Here is a 20,940-nt window from a genome sequence, read left to right as displayed (position 1 = left end):
CTTGCAAAACGACGTTGTAAGATTCCTACACGAAAACCTGCAACAACCCATAGTGTAATTTCTTACAAGAAATATTTTGCAAGGGAGTACAATGTACCTTATTGTTTACTTCTTGTAAAAGTTCGTTGTAAGACTTTTAACAAAAGTCCTACAATAACTCGGACTCTACTCTCTTTCCCAACATATTTTACAAGGGAGTTACAATGTACTATTGTTTACTTCTTGTAAGGTTTCTTTGATAAGAACTTTTACAAAAGTCCTACAATAACTCCTGACTCCACTGTCTTTCACAAAATATGTTATAAAAGGAAATTAACTATGCAATTGTTTCCACTTGTAAAAAGGACGTTGTAAGAATTCCTACACAAAACCTGCACACAGACCTCATTGTGGTAAATTTCTACAAGAATATTTTCAAGGGGGGTTGTTACAATGTTACTATTGTTAACTTCTTGTAGAGGTTTTTTGTAAGACTTTACCAAAAGTCCTACAATAAGAAAGAAATATTTTTGCAATGAGCAATACCGTTTATAATTGTGCCTAGTACCGTTGCAGTCTAAATACAAGATCTATCTCGCGAATTTTTGTTTCAAAACGTAAACAAAACTTTATTCCTATAAAATTTTTTTTTGAGGAAAACTTTTTTTGGTTTAATCGTGCATTAAGTCTATCGACATTTCGTCCATAACTTACAAACGCCACCCTACACACTCAAGGGTCGATGCTTTACACAACAAATGGTAAGCAACAACGATCACTTCAAAAAGTCGCCCTGCAAAATAAAACCAAGGGTCTTACATGAAGACTTTCCATACGCTATTGCAAGAAATTTTGTAAGACCTTTACAAACCACTATTGGAAGGAATTCTACAAAAACTATTGGAAGAATTCTACAAAAACTATTGTAATAATCTTGTAATACGGGATGACAAGAATTTTCAAAAGTAACATATCACATTAAAGGAACGTTTTATAAAAAAACTTTCTGTCATCTCAGGCCTTAATAACATCCTCAAAACATCCTCTGAATGTTAAAATGTTATGTCTTAGTTAACCTTAAACCTTATAGGAACATTATTTGAACAAATAAACATCCTAAAAAGGTTCTTTGAACATCAGATTAAAACGTTTCTTTAAAACCTTGTTAGAACCAATAGGTAACGTTAGCCAAAGTTGTGAGAACATTCCCCGCTAGCTGGGTCAGCTGTGTGCTTGGCTTGCTGTTTAAAACACCTTTTATTGTATCCATACCTCTCGCTAGAATCTGCCACCATCCAACTAACAATAACAACAACGTCAAGCCTTTGGGCTCTGAAACTACGGGGCGGACCGAGGACAAATACACATGCGTTAATCGCACGTTAAAATAATTAGTGGCCTTAAAAAAACTTGACAGCCCTAGTCAGAATATATGGTTCAGTGAGCTACTAAAGGGAACATCTGCCATGATGTTTCTGCTTCACACAGCTGTACAGTGTTGCACAGGACCTCTCAGTTACAAGTCAGCCTCTGTTGAGGTATTTGATATCACACAATGTCATTACAAGGACCCCAGCCTACACTAGTGATGGAGCACATACCACTGGGGGTGGGCTTCCCGGTCATTCAATACAGCGTCCTTCAATAGATTCAGGATTGGTGTTACTTTTCCCTTTCCTGACATTTTTAAAGGTTTCCACACAAAAGAGGGCTGACTTCAAACCTGTGATTAAGGCTCTGCTGTGTCACTGGGCCTCTTAGTGGAACAGATGAAAGTGGAAATGTGTCAGAGAGAGAGAGAGAGAGAGAAGTGGGAAGGAGGATGATTCACAGTGTGCGTCAGACCAGAGGATTGACTGGAAGTCTGGCGGCACGAGGGAACATCTTAAACAACTGAAGCACGAACATACACACACATGCTGTTCACAAGCCTTTTATTCCGATGATGAGCGGTGTTATCGGCGCTGAGACACACACCAACACACGGTTACTCTGCAGTCTGGCGACACCTCCAAGATAAACAGTTTGAACGTAACGAGAATAAAAATAGGTGGAAATAAGCAAGTCAGCATCTTTGTTTCTCACCATCTGCCAGCGCTCCCTCTCTCTCTCTCTCGCTCCCCCCGCCCTCTTGTCCTCCCATCCTCCCTCTCCTACCCATCACCCCATCTCTCCTCTTTCATTTTAAAGTCTTTCTATCATCCTGTTGAAAAACATAGTCCCTTCAGCCCATCCCTTTCTCGCCCTGATACACTTCTCTGCCTTTCTTCACTTGTCAGCTGTATTGATCAGCTCTGCTCTTACAGGATTTACATACAGTGCTCACCCAGTAGCTTGTAATGACCTGGCAAGGGGTCTGCGTTAAAGTGTGTGCTTGTTTGTAAACGCGTGTGTATGAATGAGGCTGACTGACAGCTTGACTAGCTTACATATTGATTGCCTTTGCTCACATTTGTGCATTTGTCTCCTTCCCTTTAGGATCCTGTCCACTATAGGCTCAGATTTCGACCTGCGGACCCTCAGGGCTGTGCGAGTATTGAGGCCCCTCAAACTGGTGTCCGGTATTCCCAGTAAGTCCAATCTCTTCATTCTGCATTGAAAAATAAAGACTTATTTGTTTTTTAGTAGTCTCCTGCCTTTACCACAAACAGTATATTTGTTGTTCCTAAGCTGAGGATTTTTTTTAGCTTAGCTCAGTTTAGCTTAGCTGCAGAACTTGTTCAGGTTTTATTGGTGGATCAGAAATAGCATAAAGAAGCTTTTTATGTGAAGGTGTTATGCAGCTTCTGTGTTCTTCATAATGCACCCAAAGTGTTCTAATACAAGTGGATGTACTCTCTGCTTCTTTTTTTATTTTTTTAAATGTTATAGCAGCAGTAGTGTTCCAGCACCACTGCAGTGTTATTAATAGCGTGGACTCCACTACAGAGCTGAACAGGCAAACCAAGGCTTACTCATCACAAAAGTCACTAAGCTCCCCATGAAAACCAAATTACAGCTTCCTTCCAATAAGTGATATACATTTGATAAATGTGATTGGTTTCCACAAAACAACATTTCACATTAAATAGAAACTGCCACAAACGAGTGCTTGGAGACCTTTTGTTTGTTAGAAAATGTTTTTCAGAAAACCTCTATAAACCTCATTTTACCTCTGGTGACATTCTGCCAGCAAAGTAAATAGAGTACTAAGCCAAGTCTTTTTGTGTTTATGGTTTACATTATGACAAATTAAACAAGTCATGCTGACAGTGGAGGACATGAAGGGTTACTTTTTTAAAGATTTAAACTGCTATTAATAATTAGAGGAAGGAGCACCCCTCTTCAGATCCTTGCACCTGATCCTCTCGATGAAAACGCATATAAATGTAAATTAATGATGGTTAATAATAATTCTCAACACTGTTTGCACTTTGTCCTCCAGGCTTACAGGTGGTGCTCAAATCCATCATGAAGGCCATGATTCCTCTGCTGCAGATTGGCATGCTTCTTTTCTTCGCCATCCTCATGTTCGCCATCATCGGCCTGGAGTTCTACATGGGCAAATTCCACACAACATGCTATGACAATCACACAGGTAAAGGATTGTGTGTGTGTATGTGTGTGTGTGTGTGTGTGTGTGTGTGTGTGTGTGTGTGTGTGTGTGTGTGTGTGTGTGTGTGTGTGTGTGTGTGTGTGTGTGTGTGTGTGTGTGTGTGTTGTTTTTGCCAACAGTGCTAGTTAATTTGCTGTTTACCCCAATGAACACCTGTTCCGGCTGAGGCTAGACTATTAATAGTCACAGTACTAAAAATAGAAAGGCAATTTAGTTCAGCAAAATAACATAATTGGCTTTAGATTGTTTACAGTGCCTCAATTCTGTGTTTATGTGATGAAAGGCAGTTTCCACAGAACATTTCTAATTATTTTCTTGTTTATGCATAATTTGCCTCTTTTCTCTGTATATATAGATGACATTATAAAAATAGTATCTCATCTACCAAGAAACAAAACTGTTGTTTCTTGGTCTATTGAGAATATACGATGTTAAATGTCTCAATAATTCAAGCAGGTGAGCCTATTTTGTTTTTTGATAATTGTTTTTATACCGCCTATACCTTTTGTTTTGTATCCTATTTCTTGACATATTTAATTCCAGAAAGTAAGGTGACACATTTTAACAAACAACATAATTTCCTACGACTACCTTTTGTTTTGAAACTCCTCCCCTCATTCTTTGGTGTTCAGGTGAGATGAAAGAAGAGTATCCATGTGGGACAGAGCTTCCGTCGCGGCTGTGTCCAGAGGGCACCTTGTGTCGAAGGTACTGGACGGGACCAAACTACGGCATCACCCAGTTTGACAACATCCTGTTTGCTATCCTCACCGTCTTCCAGTGTATCACCATGGAGGGCTGGACTGACCTGCTCTACTATGTATGTAGTGCTCAACACAGTTTTCAACACCTTTACACAGCCCCTGACAAAATGCAGGAAGAAATATTACATTTTTTGAAAGACTTTATTCCTTCTAAGCTGTTTAAATGGCTAATGTAAACAAGCCAAACATATTCCTGATTACCTCCAGTCATGCAGACCTTGTAAAAAAAACAGTTGTTAAAGTTTCAAGTCAATCATTTGAGAGTTTCAGATCCAGTAGGTTCAGGTGCACAATAGAGGCAAGCATTCAAGAAAAGAAGATAATGATACAGAATTCAAACTTCATCAGCACTTTTATAGATATGCTGTACTAGCAGATAAACACCAATTACTAAGAATCACATACAGTATCAGTTTGTTAGCCATGTTAACCTTGTTTTTATCAGCAATACCTTGGTTTGTATTGACATTATTCTCATACTTGGCGGCCATTTTGTTGGATTGTTTGTTAGGATAAAACTGCCACTCGATGTATGGAAAAATAAATTAAATATTCCCCGTCAAATATAGCTTAACATTTGTCTTATGTTCGTCCAACATGTCTGTCAGAAGTCTCTACATTTTGATACTGCACAACCGAAACATCCAAGATTATTTTCTCCCATTACATTTTATATTAAAGCATAAAAACCTCCACTGATTCTACCTGTGCACCCTGAGAGCCTGCCCAGAAATAGGTACCTGGTCCTGAACAGTGTCATCACTCATGCCCAAGACCGAGCAGTTCCCTGCTGTCAGTGGTAACGGTTGCTAGGAGACCAGAGGTAGATGAGGGTCTTTGAGTGTAACTGTAGTCGCCTCTCCCCCCCTCCTCCTCTCCCTCTCAGTCTTCTCGCTGCTCCTTCTCTTTCTTCATCCCTCTCTTCTTTTTTTCTTTTTCTCCCTCTCCTCCCCTCATTTCATTCCTTCCTCTTTTCCCCTCGCACTCTGTGTCTCTCGCCCCGTGTCCCTCCTTCCCGGTGCTGCTCTATATTTAAAAGGGCCTGTTCAGCCCAAGTTATTCTTGCAGCTGCTGGGGAGGGGAGCGATAAAAGTTTAATGGTAGAAAAAAGGGTCTGCGGTATATTGGGTTCACAGCAGCAATGCCAGCTTACATGCAGGAAGAAGGAAAGATGGAGGACGGAGGAGACAGGGGGACGCTAGACTGCAAGCCTCTGAGAAAGAGGGCGCAAAACAGGAAAGAGAAGAGGGGGTCTAGGGGTGGGAAGGGGTGATATGAAGAATCAGTTTAGAGGCTGATCAGAAAAAAGCAATAGAGTAGGAAATGTTAGAAAAAATTAAAACGAATAAAATAAAAAGGGGAAGCAGAAGAAACGAAGAGTGATGCAAAAGGAGGAAACCATAAGGAGAGAATAAAGAAAATGTAAGGAGAGTCTGGACAGCAGGATGGTGCAGATAGAGAGGGGGAGAGACCAAAGCATTTGTTATACATTATTTACTCTGCACTGAGTAGCTAAGTAGAGTGGCAGATATGCATTTACTTATTGAGATGACTTAAAGTAAAATCATGTCCGCCTTGCTGTTGTTTATGTTTCCCACAGCTGTGGACGGCACTTTGAAGTGAACTGACCTCCATTTTTTTTTTTTAATGCCACATTGTTTAATGTCTACTTTATGTGACATTTTCTTGCATGTTTACTCCAGATGTAACAGGGCTGGACGATAATTAGAAAATAAAAAATAGTACCTCCATATCGGTATCACAACTATATTGTATGGTTGAGTATTGCTTTCACAAACTATTCACACAATTAGATTTTTGATTAACAATAAACAGTAATGTTGATTAAATCACTAAGTGGTTAAAGGGCAAATAAAAAAAACTGCCTGAGTTAAGAAAATGTTCTGTAATGCAGCGTTTAATACCACAAAAAGAGAATTATGATATCCAAAATCTAGCAGGATATCCAGCCTCATATCAGGGTAGTGATCTTATATCGATATATTTCCTATCCTTATACCATGTGTGCAGTACCTGGATGCTAAGAAATGCACCTTAACTTGATAAGCAGGCTAATAAATGGAACTGGTATTTTATTAAATGCTTGGATATCGAGTTTGTCTTTTAAAAAAAAGCATTACATTCAGCAAGGACGGATCCAATCATATGCCAGTGCAGTTAACTCGTGCAAATGCATACCTGTTGTAACCTGGGTCTCGCAAATACATGCCACATGTTCTGATGTCGCCATTTGTTAATTGATTACTTTCTTGTGTGCGTGTGTGTTCACAGAGCAACGATGCCTCAGGGAGTGCATGGAACTGGATGTACTTCATCCCCCTCATCATCATCGGCTCCTTACTCATCATCATCGGCTCCTTCTTCATGCTCAACCTGGTGCTGGGTGTGTTGTCAGGGTAAGTGTGTGTGTTTGTGACAACTATATTGTAATTGTTGTTGATACACAAGTGCACTTCCCATATCCATTGGCGGTTAAAAAAACGTGTTTTTATGTCACAGTAAAACATGCAGGGTATCATTAAAAGTGTCTAACTTGGTGGTGTGTGTGTGTGTGTGTGTGTGTGTGTGTGTGTGTGTGTGTGTGTGTGTGTGTGTGTGTGTGTGTGTGTGTGTGTGTGTGTGTGTTGTCTGCAGGGAGTTTGCCAAAGAGAGAGAGCGTGTGGAGAACAGGAGTGAGTTCCTGAAGCTCAGAAGACAGCAGCAGATAGAAAGGGAACTCAACGGATATCTGGAGTGGATCTGCAAAGCTGGTACGTGTTCATTCATCACGCACAGAGACATGTAGACATGTGGAGGCGGCTGTGGCTCAGTGGATGGTGTGCTGGACTTCGAATCAGGGGGTAGCAAGTTCGAGTCCCACTGCAGTCAGCATGTCGTTGTGTCCCTGGGCAAGACACTTCACCCCAAATTGCTCCTGTGGGGATTGTCCACGTATGTTAGTCGCTTTGGATTAAAGCGTCTAACAAATGACATGTCGTGTAATGTATAAACATATTGCAAAAAAACACAATAATGATCCTTTGCCAACAACTTACATAGTCAGGATTGTGATATTAGTACGATATTAAAGCATCTGTTTGGTGCTTTACGGTAATAGCCTATGACTAATAAATAATAATCTGATGGATTTTATTGTGAAGCAGCTGCAACTGAGATAATACTTACTCATTTTAACTGTATTTTCTTTAATCAAAAAAACTGTTATTGTAAAGTTTTGATAGTTTGAAGCACACTGACACCAACTCAAATCATGATTTACATTAAAACAATTCAATCATAAAGGTTAGATTATTAGGTATGTTTCTGGGCAGTGTATTGTAGTCATAACTCTCCTTCAAATGCAAACACAACTTGAATTACAGCCAGTGCACTAAATATAAGTGAACAGCTTTGATTTACACTCATTTAGCAAGGATTAAAGCCCCTTCTTTGAAGCTTCGATGGAGAAGACTGCCTGCCTGTAGTTCTCTTCGTCTCTTTTGTCTTCTCACTGCTGAGGGCAGGGAAGATGTGGAGAAGATAAGAGGAATGGAGGGTTGGATGTTGGATGCAGCGGCAGGGGGAAAAGGGCAGACCTTTGATCTTCTTGAAAAGACAATCTACATAAAAACAAGGAAGCTAGAATACAAAGGAGGGAGGGATGAGAAGCAGGCACAGGTGCAGGACAGACACTTTGTTTCCGGTTTGAATCAAAATAAGAAATGACGATGATAACAAAAGATTGACAGACACTGTGTAAGTCATCAAACAAATTCAATATTAACATATTAACATATTTTTGTTTAATATGTGTTTCGCAGAGGAGGTCATCTTGGCGGATGATGACAATGTCACGGCTTATGATGGTAAGAACTTTCTTATTAACTGTGTTGTATGGCTGTGATTTTAAAACCAAATGATACAAATATATGTAACATGTCAGCACTGTCAAAAATAAACACATCATGTTTCTATTGCAGGCTCACGTAGAAGAGCCACAAAGAACCATAAGAGCAAAGCTGAGCTGCTGAACCCAGAGGAAGGGGAGGGAGACCTGGCAGTGGGTAAGATACAAAATCTCTCTCTCACACACACACACACACACACACACACACACACACACACACACACACACACACACACACACACACACACAAATCCATAAGCAGGTGCAAACACTCATTTCACACCACTATGCACACATTTAATAACATAACCACACAGACAATTAGACCTCGCACACAAACACAAATACAGGGATGATGCGTTGGCTCATCATGATGAATGACATGCGTGCATATGCTTGTGTTTGCTTTAGGTGATATGTGGTAGTATATTTGAAGTGCTGTGGTCCATCATCCAGCCGGGCACGTCGTTTGGCATCAGCGTGCTTCGAGCTCTCAGGTTATTGAGGATTTTCAAAGTCACCAAGTGAGTACTCTAGCTTCACTTCTATTCCTCATATTCATGCATTGGACATAACATTGCGCTCAGCTTAACACACTCGTTCTGTCTTCTTCTTCCCAGGTACTGGAAATCTTTGCGCAATCTTGTCGTCTCACTGCTCAACTCTATGAAGTCCATCATCAGCTTGCTCTTCCTGCTCTTCCTCTTCATAGTTGTCTTTGCCCTGCTGGGCATGCAGCTCTTCGGAGGACAGTCAGTGCTGCTTCCCTTAACCTCTGCGTCTCTTTCTTAAGAAAATGAAATAATTGACGATATGTGTTCTACCTATAACATACTTCTTTTACCTCACGCTTCTGGTTTACATTTCTCTTCCATTTCATGTTTTTCCTCTACTAGGTTTAATTTTCCAAATGGCACTCCTCCGACCAACTTTGACACCTTCCCCGCAGCAATAATGACGGTGTTCCAGGTAAGCAGAGGGGGTGGTGTGAAAGGGAGGAAGGGAGGGAGAGGCTGGTGGAGGCGGGGGAGGGACAAGGGTTGGATTAGGACAACATGGTTTAAGAACTAAAGAGGATATTCACACAAGGAAAAATGTAAAATGCTACTTTTGAATTGACAAATGTCTCAAGTGAAAGGTTTAATTGTGCTTAACTGTGTGTGTGTGTGTGTGTGTGTGTGTGTGTGTGTGTGTGTGTGTGTGTGTGTGTGTGTGTGTGTGTGTGTGTGTGTGTGTGTCAGATCCTGACCGGTGAGGACTGGAACATGGTGATGTACGATGGCATCAAGTCTCAGGGCGGAGTCAACAAGGGCATGGGCTTCTCCATCTTCTTCATCGTGCTCACACTTTTTGGCAACTGTATCCTTTTTACATAAAAACCTGCAAATAAGCACACAAAACACTCACACTGTAAATAAAGGCACTTTCCGTTATTCTTTATATGTTGGTTTAGTAACTGACTTACAGAGTACACCATCCAGATTCAGATGCATATGATTGCACTCTTTGAAAAAAATAACTATGTTAATTAATATTTTGCCCTCACAAAATATTGTGATTATTGCAATTTGGATTTTACACATGTCCATATTGCGTTTTCAATAAAAATGTAATCATCTTTGTTTTGTAGCCCAACTTTTCATACACAGATTATATTTCTTAGTGTTAACTTTTTAATCCACCTATTTCTTGTCATTTATCCCACTAAGGCAAACAGACGGTCTTTTTCTGTATTTTGAAATGAAGGATTTGACAATGGTTCCTGTTGAGATCCAGCTGCTCGTTTATGTTAATGCTGTATTTACCCGTACAGTACAAACAAACTCCTACATGCCTCTAACTCCATGTTCAGACACTCTGCTGAATGTGTTCTTGGCCATCGCTGTGGACAATTTAGCCAACGCACAGGAACTGACCAAGGTACACAGTCCTACAGTCCCATTTCTCAGAGAGTTATGGTCCTCTACTCAACAAATTATTTCTGATTTTGATTTCCTTCCGAATGTCTCTCCACAGGACGAACAGGACGAAGAGGCAGCTAACAGTAAGAAGATCGCCCTGCAGAAAGCCAAGGAGGTGGCTGAAGTCAGCCCAATGTCTGCCGCCAACCTCTCCATCGCAGCGTGAGTTGTTGTTTCTTATTAAGGTTGAATTTGGGTTTTTGTACCAATTTTTTGAACTTTTTCACACCAGGCAGGAGTATTAGGGTGGAACATGTGCACATACCTTCAAAAAACAGAAACTCATTCATCCACCACGATGTAAGCACTAATGAAAGATTCAGCTGCTTGAAGTAATAGCTGTACAATGTATGAATGCATTGGGAATATATTTTATAAACATTTGTTACATCATGTTGCATTATACATCGTAGTTTATGGAAAGCCATTCTCATAACCTTTGAACCACATTTGTAAAAGACGCCTAATTACCCATGATGTCTTTTCAGTGTAATGCAGAAGCTCACTGTCATGGTTGCAGATTGTTCACTCATTTACCATCATCCAAAGAGTTGTACTTTTTCATATTTCTTTTTTTTAATAGCACAATTTTCAAAAAAGACAATTACAACATATCTTAAAAATATTGCCTTCCTTGGAATAAAGATACTTTCATTTTGTTTACATTCATACTGTAGGCTGACATGAATGTTAAAGCTGTTTTATAGCAAACTACAGCACATTTAGTGATACGCCTAAACATGCATGCACGCTTTCTTCTCTCTTCCGATCAGCACGCACACATGCACACATGCACACACACGCACACACACACACATACACACACACACACACACACACACACACACACACACGCCGGTGTTGGATTGATCTGGGCCAGCCCTCCTCTGGTCAGGAGAGTCAGAGTCTTTGATCTCTTTTCTCTGTATACACAGGGGTCTTCCCTTTCACTCCTTCTAAAGTTCACACACACACACACACACACACACACACACACACACACACACACACACACACACACACACACACACACACACACACACACACACACACACACACACACACACAACTATGTGGTCTGTCCCTAAAAAAATCACAGCGGGGGAGCCCACGTCTGCTTGGAAACACCACAAACACACAACCCGTACACACAGCTCTGACCTTTACCGCTGTGAAACATCAGCCTCTGCCTACGCTGCATCACACACACACATGCACGCACGCACGCACGCACGCACACACACACACACACACACACACACACACACACACACACACAAATGCAATGGGCAAACAGGATTGAAACATACATGCTCATAATAACGTGTTCATCATTTTGTGAATCTCATTGTTTCCTGTTACTGTGAGTACTGTTCTTCACTGTGCTGTGAGCATTTGTGTCTTCGTACCAGTACACTTTACCTGGGAGTCCTTTTGAGGTTGAACATGTATCTGTCAATACGATGCACATGTATCTGTGTGTGTATGTGTGAGAAAGAGAAAGTGTGTGTGTGATTATTATTAAAAATACACTTGTTTGACAGGTGTCTTTAAATGTAGCTTAATATGTTTCTACTTTATAACCTGGAGTTTTAGATTACATTTTGGTAACTCTTAAATGTTATCTTGAAATATCCTGTGCATTGCTGTAGGGGCAACGCAGCTCTGCAGTGTGTATTTAAATCACTGTATCAGGGTGAATCCCTTGTTTTTTTAGTATGAAAAAAGGAAAAACATTGAAATTCCAAAAGAGAAAGTCCTTGTTTTTCCAAGCAAGGATTTTAAACTCTGGGACATCAGTGGAGCATGACGAATCTCTTAAGAAGATATTCTATGGTACATTCAAGGAGGAGGCTACCATGAAGGCTACATGAAAACACCTGATAGGCTACATAATACTTACTGGTACGCTCTAAATTTTAAGTATACAAACACAGCTTTACAATCTAAACAGATTGCAGGAACAAATCCAATTTAAATAACTTCACTGTGGTGAGTTTATCAGATAGGGAAGGAGTTTAACTGTGTTTTTAGTAGTTTATTCACCACAGTTGATGATAGCAGTCTTGAAAGTATACATTTTTCATTTGGAACTGTTCTTTATTTAGCAGGCTCTTTAATAAAGCACTGTGCAGACACAAAGGAAGATCAGAGGTAATGCAGAGGGTTGAGAAATATATGGTAAAAGATGCAAAAGAGTGATAAGGACAGAACAGCAGGATCAGGGAGTGATGTAATACAGATGCACTATGTGTTTGTGTGTGTGTGTGTGTGTGTGTGTGTGTGTGTGTGTGTGTGTGTGTGTGTGTGTGTGTGTGTGTGTGTGTGTGTGTGTGGGTGCATGTTGCATTTTGTGTGTGTGTGTTTAGGCCTATGTGTGTTTGTGTGTGAAGGGTTGCATTCCAAAATGCTCAATCTTTTTGGCAAAAAATGTAGCATTTCTTCGAGATACACTTTTTGTTATATTCCATGGAATGCTCTTAACATCCCGATAGCAATGAATATCTTAAATGCTTTGACAAAAAATACATTAAAAAATGTAATCTGTGGAAGCCGTAGTACTGTAAAAAGCACGACCAATCATCTGAGCCGGTCCGGCTAAAATAACTGGATGGCCTACCTGCCTGTCAGCCTTCCATTTGTGCACAAACTTATCTCGTGCCCTCATTGGTCATGTGCGCGTTTGTGTGTGTTGGAGGAGGGGCTCTGTAAGGAAGTAGCAGAGTTTTTCAGGCTTTGTATTTTCAAATTCTAGCGCAATCGAGCTGGTTTCTCCAAAATTACCTACTGTACCCCACCTTTAATTCGTCATTTCTTTTTGCATTTCAGTAATATATTTAACTTATTTTAGTAGAAAGTCTGTTTTTACAGCACATTTTATTATGATTGTGACCATTTGTCGGGCTAGGCTGGCTTAAATGGCGAATGGATAGCCCATTTTGGAATGAAATCCTCCCTCTGTTCTTTCGTGCCATCTCACTCACCAGCTGTTTCCCTCCTCAGCAACAAAGTACACAGTGAGTGTCACAACGCTACCGACCCCTTTCTGGACTGGTATTTATTTATTTGTTTATTCATTTCTGAATCCTTTCTGTTTATTGACTCTACAACCATTCCCTGCTTTATTTTGTGTTTTAGAAAACCTTCATTTCCTTCCCTTTTGTTGTTATCCTTTTTATGAATTACATACCTGGCTTTTATTTAGCTGTTATTGGTTTTGGCTTGTATTTTGGCTGTTGCTTTCCTGTGGTTTATTATTGGCCCTGTTTGAAAAAAGGGGGTGGGGGGGTGTAAGCGGATAAAGTGTAGATGTTTTGGAGGTTGGAAAAGATTGATACTGATCATTTGGGTGTTTCTCTATCAGGTAGATATAAACACTACAGTCGTTACATTCAATTGTCAGTCGAATTCAATGAAAGTTTTTGAAATATAAAGAGGAAATAGGTTTGACTTATCTGCAAAGGCCTTTCCATATCCCATTTAACACATTACATATGTTTTTAACAAAGGGAAAAAGCATCTCAAGTGATCAATACACCAATTTTATTGCAAGATTTGGAGAAAATGTTCCCATTTCCACACAGCTTATTTATTCAGAATTTTAAAATGTATTTTTATGGAAACACTACTATTGTAACCAATAACAGATTTCAAAATGACTGCTTTCTAGTTAATTCAGCTTGGGTTCTGTTTCATAAACTGTGTATTCTTCCGGTAAATTATAGATTATTATAAATAATTCTGACCTTGCCGCAGTGTTACCCTCCATTGTGTCTCCACATGGTTTCCCAAAGTAGGCTGTTGGGTGTTTTGACGAGCTGTGTCGACACCCAGAACTTTGTTTTATTGAGCTAGGTTGTTCCAACCAAAAGACCCTTTAAGAGTCTGTGTGGCCCCCAGTGTGTCTCTACATCCTGGCTTTACCTACTTATACTTTCTGCTGGTTTTCACATCATCCTCACGTCTTTGTGTGTATATTCTCACAGCAGCAAGTGTCTTTAATTCTGTTTTTATTTTACAGTAAGGAGCAGCAGAAGAACAACAAGGGGGGAATCAACAAGTCGGTGTGGGAACAACGCACCAAGGAGCTGAGGAGGCAGACGCTGGTGACCAGCCGCGAGGCTCTCTACAACGAGCTGGACACTGAGGAGAACTGGAAGGCAAGCGGAGGGAGGGAGGAGCAAAACAATGTAAAGGACAAGGCAAACCAAGCCCCTTAGGCTTGTGCTATCAGTGTACACAAGTGACGGCAATGATGATGACTCATGTTGCTTACCTGGTGTTTATATGTGTGAAGGCCATTATGAATTCTAACTTAATTCCCTCTTCTTTTCCCTTCTCTATCTTCCTCTATGTTGCCTTTCCATCCTCCCCTTGCAGGTGAACTTCGCACGTAACTCCCGCCCAGACATGAAGACCCACCTGGATCGCCCGCTGGTTGTTGACCCCCATGAGAACCGCAACAACAACACCAACAAGACCACAGCAAACAATGCAGACCTCTGCTTCAGCCAGCACCATCCTGCCGACGAGCTCCACAGACAGACACGCCTCCACGAACACGTTGGCCAGGTGGGAGGAGTTGGAGGAGGGGGCTCTGGGACGGCGAGGCCTCCCCTGGAGCGCGGCGAGTCCTCGGAGAGCAGGCGCAGTCGTAAAAGCGAGCATCACCACCACTCCTCTCATGTCCGACTGGATGCCACGGTGATTCCCGGGCCCGGCTCGGAGGACAGGCCTGCCCGGCGCCATCACCACACCCGGAGCGGCAGTCGAGGCGCGGGACAGTCGGAGCACAGGAAGCCCAGGTCACATCGGAAAAATGCAGAGGAGGGCGAGGATGGCGGCGGAGGAGCGGGGAAAACAGGGAGACATAAGAGCAGAGGGGTGGAGGGAGGTGGAGAAGGAGGAGAGCAGGAAGGAGCTGGGGAAGGCAGTGAGAGGAGGCCAAGAAGAAATCGCCATGGAAACCAGACGGACGGCGAGGGGAAGAGGATGTGCCAGCACAGAAGGAAGTATGTCCATGAAACAAAGTTTTCTGTTTATCCTCATTGGGCCTCATTTACCAATATCCTCCGAAGGTTGCTTTTAAACGTGTTGGTTGAGTCCTAAGAAAAGTTAGAGTCATGATGTGTTCTTAAACCGAAGAATTGTTTACACCTGTGTTCTTATATTGATGAATCCCATGGTCCTTGTAAAGTGAAAGAAGTGCAGATTTTTCCTAAATAGAAGGTAATCAATTTCAATGAGTGACCACACAGAAAGTTAAAAAAAATGTTCAAGAGAATCTGGTGAAGTATGGCCCTACGAAGGAAACATTAAATTAAATATTTCTTAGATGGATGTTTAGTTAAAGCCCACAATGCTTTGTAATCTTATTAAAAAAAATCATGAATTATAAAATAATATTGTATTTTACATCCTATATTATACAACTGTAGTATTAAAGAAAGGGCAATAACATTACAACACTCACTTTTTGCGTCTCTGCTAGATTATGTTCTTACCTAAATCCTCAATAAGAAAACTTGTAGATGTCAGAATCTTAGTAAAAGTTGGTTTAGAGAAGAAATGTAATCTTAGAAAAGTTGTTGATTTAGACCCATGGTTTCTTCCATCTTCAATGTACTCAACATTTTCTGCGATCCTGTCACACCTTTCTATGAATACCATCAGAACGTTCTTTTTCCGTCTCTTATTGTTCCTTCTTACTCCTCACTTGTAGGGAGTGCAGTGTCCCTAACCTCTCCACCACGCGGCCCATTCAGAAGACCCTCCCCCGGCAGGACAGCCAGTACAGCGAGGACATGGACAACCTCATGAACACCAAACTGGTCTCCGGCTCCACCCCACCCGGCGATGTTCACCCTAACCCCCTCGCCCACCACCCTGCGGCCCCAGGCTTTGGATCCGCCCTCCATCTTGCAAACAGTAGCACTCACGGGAGTTTAGTGACATTAGATAGCTACGGGAGCATCGCCCATCACCGTACCAACAGTGTCCTCAGGCTGCCTCACCCTGACTACACAGCTCTAGACATGCCTATTTTTCCATCCATCAATGCCATACTGCAAGGTGAGGGCAGAATCAATGTTGTTATATGTTAGGAAAATATCACTTGTCACCGGCTTGAGTTTCAATATCAGGATACATGCATTTATCATCCAAGCAAGAATGGAAGTAGTCATCACATACAGAGCACATGGGACAAATAGTTCCCCAAACAGTGTGCTTCACATGCTTATAAACAAGAGAGGGTGTTATTCAGTCACAAGTAGGGATGGGCACCGAGCCCCAGTANATACAACAAACTGGAACCTCTCTCTCTCTCTCTCTCTTACACTCTCTCCCAACCCTGTGTACTTCTTTGCACTGAGCCAGTTTCTCAAACAGACAAGCCTGTTCAGGCTTGTCTGTTTGAGAAACTGGCTCAGTGCAAAGAAGTACACAGGGTTGGGAGAGAGTGTAAGAGAGAGAGAGAGAGAGAGGTTCCAGTTTGTTGTATTGAAAATATTCAGGAGAATATTTGTCATAGTTCAGAGGTTGTTGTGTTGAGAATATTCACTAGAATATTTGTCATTGTTCAGAGCTTGTTGTGTTGAGAATATTTTGTCAATATTTGTCATTGTTCCAATGATAATAAACAAATATTTGCATAAAGCATATTTGTCCACTCATATGTTGATAAGAGTATTAAAAACTAGAAAAATATTCCTCTAAGGTACATATAGAACAGATAAAAGTGAATTAAGTTTTCCGCACTCTCGCGGGTATATCTTCGCAATGGAGCGAGTTTAAGTTTCATGATATAGCCCAGACCAACACCTTCGTCAAACATGTTGCTACTTGTTTGTAACATTTTCAGGCAATTTGTAATCTGTTCAAGAAAGACGATGTGTTTTTTGGGATTTCAAGAATCATATAGAACAAACAATGGATGTATTTTATTAACATTTATCCATGCTGGAAGTAGATTTAGATGTTTTAGGAGTGAGATAGAGATTATAATCTAATATATGCATCCAATGAAGCATTGCATGAATTCTGTTGATGATCAGAGGCTGTTGTTGGGGCTGCATAAACGTTTTTTATTTTTGTTTTGTAGGCAGACCATGCAGGCCTCAGAGAGTTAAACTTGGGCCTGCGACCATAGTTTTACTGTATTTTGTTTTGAAAATCCACAGCGGAGGTTTGTGACGTACTATGCGGTGTATTTTGCATATCTCTCAGTAGCCAACGATCTGTGAGTCTGTTGGCTCGGACATAAACTCCGTAATAAATGTAGTCTACATTTCATAAGAGGTGTTGTGAGACTGACCGTTGAGCGGCCCGACCAAGCAAGGAGGCAGAGGCAGAATGTCCAAAATTATAACCCGGGGTGGTCATTTATTAAAACATGTGCACAAAGATCTCACACACACTCAATCCTGCTGCTGTTCACGCGAGCCCAGCCTGCAGCCACCAGAATCTCACACACACTCCCAGCCTAAGAAGACACAGCCCCTAAATACACACCCAGACTAACAAGAAACAGGTGAGGGGGGAGCAATTAGACACAGGTGAGGGGGGAGGAGACAACACAGGGCACCAGGTGCACACAATCAGCAACAGACATGGGGAAAGGGGAAGTTGTCGTCAATATACCTATTAAAACAATGATTAGCCTATATAAACATGTCCACGTGAGCTCTAGTAACGGCGTCCCGTCGTTACAGGTGTAAAACCTGAGAGCATTTTAAATCGCATTTTAACTAAATGCTTATATAATCTGTAGTTGACTTGTATAGTTCAGTGATGCAAACACAGGTATGGTGAAAAAAGAGAGAACTATTCGAGGCAGAAAAAAACAGCGTAATATACCATCTGACAAAGGCCTATGCTATAATGCTTCAATTAACTGGCTATTCTTTATAATATACTCTGATCAATAGGAGACAGAGATGTTAAGTTATAAATCAAGGGTTTTTATTATTATTTACAGCAGGGGTGGGGAACCTTTTTCCTTTCAATTTTTACAACATCCTCAGAGGGCCGTACAAATGATTGAACTCAACCTCTGCTTACTGTGCTTACAACTAAAGACACAGCCACGCAAACACTGTGGTGTGTACGGCTCCTTATGGGTACTGCAATATCGGAAGAGCTGGAGCTGCGTTCCGGTGCTCTCCGTCAGCACTCTAGTTTACACTCTCCTTTCAGACGAGACATACCACGTGAAGACACGTTAAGCTCGTGTTCAAGGAACCTGTCCTTGGCCAGGAAAAAGAGGCACTTACTTGTGTAATTATTTTTGCGGTCTAGATTTCTTCTTCTTTTCTGAAGTGAGAAGTTGTCCTACAGTCGGACTGACGTACGGACGGACCCCCCCCCCAAAAAAACCTCTTTGGTTCTCCACGAATTACACAAGTCACCCAAATCAGCATTAAAAAAGCGGGAGGCGCCGAAAAGCGACTCATTTGCATCACTGATAGTTGATTTATTGTGTGAACGAGGCGATGTAGAGAAGGTAAAGCTGTCATTATTAGGCTGTTATAAACTGTTGGAGTGGAAGCAGCAGGCCTATTGTTTTTGATATTGTGGAGTCAGGTGGCCGTGAGTTTTTTTGATGTGAAGTTGTCTTGGTATGAAAAAGTTTGGAAAACTGGGCCGGCTAGTGGATGTCCAAAGGGGGAGCCTCGCTGCGGGAAATTATACAGATGGCTAGTCGCCCCCTGAAAAATTTTCTTATGCACACGTTTATTATTAATAATATAAAAAAAAATGATTAAAAAAATTAATTAATTTGTTCACTCCGCACCCGCTCGGGGATCTCGCGACCCGGGAGTGAGCGGGGTTACCTTGGTTGGTGATTGGCTTGAATGGTTACAAAAGCGCAAAAATCATTATGACATCATAAAGTGGCCAAAAATCTGATCAGCTCATTTCAGACAGTTTTTATAGAAAATGGATCAGGACAAAAGAGAATCTTTTTTTCCTGAAACTTTCAGGAATCTCTTACAAGAGGGGACATCATGTTGATGTAGAAGAGACATGAAGAAGAGGATTTGCATAATAGGTGACCTCTAATAGTTAAGCTAATATTCTGTGGTTTATATGAGAAATCTCATTGATTTAAATTAACTTTAAAATTATAATAACATATTAGTATTTATGATGCAAGTGTGACGAAAAAATCTTATGGCATACATAACAATACTGATATTGTTTACAGCAAGATCACAATATAATGGTCAACGGCTAGTCTGTGCGTCTTCCAGCTGATGTTGTATGAATATTTTACTGTGATATTAGGGCTGTACCCAAATATCCAAATATTCGTTCGTTGGAGTACTATTGGGTTTTCAATTTCGTATATTTGGAGATTCATTTTTTTTGAAAAAATGGAATTTATTGAAATCTCCAATATCAACGTAAGATGCTTGTGCCTCTTCGTGCGGGCTAACACTTAACCATAAACCTTTATTGGTTACGTTGTCCGTCTTTATATGTGATATGACTTCTCTGTTAATCTCCGTCCGTGTGTTTACATAGCAACATTCAACTTCCATGTCAGACGCAGGCGATAATCTCCTTCAAAATAAAAGCAGTCCATGACAGAAATATTGAAGCCAAGCCAAAATTACACTTAATGACAATATTATATCGATACACAACTGCAACGAAAGTAACAAAACAATGCAAGTATCCTTTTCAATGTCATGGAGAACACAAATTGTGTGTATACAATGAACAAATAACATAAAACAACATATACTGTAGAATAACAAAATGAATGCGAAATACAGTGTTGAAGCGGTTCGCTGCAGATTACTACGCGCACCCCCCGTGTGGGCCGAATTTCGCTGCTGATTACTACCGTAATATCCGGAGCCCCGAAAAAGGTATTCGGGACGCCTCACTAATATGTCCTATCTATAGTGGTAACATACATTATTTTTCCAAACATTACCTTCTTCATATTACTTGTTAGAATGCCTATTCATGTTAGGAATCTTTAAGGTATTGGGTCATCACCAGGCAGTGACATCCATCTTTATCTTAATCTGGCGTCCATGTTCTTTAGAGTCGGGTAGACATGTCTTGACTGAGAGGGCGAGGCAGATATGTTAAGTGTCGTAATAGTCGGTAAATATGCAGAGCAGAATTGAGCTGGGGCATACAGCGGGGTGAACACTTCTCTATTATGTTTGAATGACATTCTTGGCAGGCTTTCAATAAACCTCATTGTTCATCAAATCCGGGTTTATCCAGTGTTATGCTCCAAAGAATTCCCACTACAGAGTACAGTGGGGGCAACAAAGGGTATTTAGTCAGGCACCAATTGGCAAGTTCTCCACTTAAAGATGAGAGCTGTAATTTTCATCCTAGTTATACCTCAACTATGAGAGACAGACATGGGGGGAAAGAATCCAGGAATCACATTGTAGGATTTTTAAAGATTAATGTAATTCCTCGGTAAAATAAGTATTTGGTCACCTACAAACCAAACAGATTTCTGGCTCTCAAAGACCTTTACTTCGTTCTTTAAGAGCCATCCTCTGTCCTCCACTTGTTAACTGTATTAATGGCCACCCGTTATCTGAACTCGTTAATCAGTATAAAAGACACCTGTCACAACCCAAACAGTCACACTCCAAACTCCACTATGCCAAGACCAAAGAGCTGTCAAAGGACACCAGAAATAAATGTAGAAAATGCACCAGGCTGGGAAGACTACATCGGCAATAGGTAAGCAGA

The 20,940-nt window shown here is 40.9% G+C and overlaps 2 protein-coding genes across 2 annotated transcripts in view; both read left to right on the top strand.

Annotated features, from left to right (window-relative positions):
* The window catches only part of LOC104949057 (voltage-dependent P/Q-type calcium channel subunit alpha-1A-like), a 12,593-nt gene extending 3,820 nt beyond the window's left edge, over window positions 1-8,773 (top strand). The window contains exons 2-9 of the mRNA XM_010775337.1: window positions 2,458-2,549; window positions 3,404-3,556; window positions 4,207-4,394; window positions 6,631-6,755; window positions 6,994-7,109; window positions 8,160-8,204; window positions 8,319-8,398; window positions 8,657-8,773. Of these exons, the coding sequence (XP_010773639.1) occupies window positions 2,458-2,549; window positions 3,404-3,556; window positions 4,207-4,394; window positions 6,631-6,755; window positions 6,994-7,109; window positions 8,160-8,204; window positions 8,319-8,398; window positions 8,657-8,773 (916 nt within the window). The remainder of the gene's footprint in view (window positions 1-2,457; window positions 2,550-3,403; window positions 3,557-4,206; window positions 4,395-6,630; window positions 6,756-6,993; window positions 7,110-8,159; window positions 8,205-8,318; window positions 8,399-8,656) is intronic.
* Window positions 8,655-19,769, top strand: LOC104949056 (voltage-dependent P/Q-type calcium channel subunit alpha-1A-like). Its single transcript, XM_010775336.1, has 11 exons — window positions 8,655-8,769; window positions 8,866-8,997; window positions 9,142-9,214; window positions 9,487-9,604; window positions 10,098-10,165; window positions 10,262-10,368; window positions 13,210-13,260; window positions 14,228-14,366; window positions 14,587-15,218; window positions 15,929-16,278; window positions 19,735-19,769. Exons 2-11 carry the CDS (start codon window positions 8,912-8,914, stop codon window positions 19,767-19,769), a joined length of 1,659 nt encoding a protein of 552 aa, XP_010773638.1. The 5' UTR covers window positions 8,655-8,769; window positions 8,866-8,911.
* The last annotated feature ends 1,171 nt before the right edge of the window (window positions 19,770-20,940 follow it).

Source organism: Notothenia coriiceps, unplaced genomic scaffold (genome assembly GCF_000735185.1).
Source record: "Notothenia coriiceps isolate Sejong01 unplaced genomic scaffold, NC01 NC01_scaffold00015627, whole genome shotgun sequence".
NCBI classification, from domain to species: domain Eukaryota; kingdom Metazoa; phylum Chordata; class Actinopteri; order Perciformes; family Nototheniidae; genus Notothenia; species Notothenia coriiceps.
Note: the sequence above shows the minus strand (reverse complement) of the source record. Positions and strands in the feature narration are given on the sequence as shown.

What these genes read in the sequence shown, in the direction of transcription:
- LOC104949056 (XM_010775336.1), top strand. Translation starts at nt 8,912, where the DNA reads ATGAAGTCCATCATCAGCTTGCTCTTCCTGCTCTTCCTCTTCATAGTT. An exon ending in ACACTGAGGAGAACTGGAAG is followed by an intron (nt 14,367 to 14,586) that starts GCAAGCGGAGGG and finishes CTCCCCTTGCAG; the next exon opens with GTGAACTTCGCACGTAACTC. An exon ending in CATCAATGCCATACTGCAAG is followed by an intron (nt 16,279 to 19,734) that starts GTGAGGGCAGAA and finishes GTGTTTACATAG; the next exon opens with CAACATTCAACTTCCATGTC.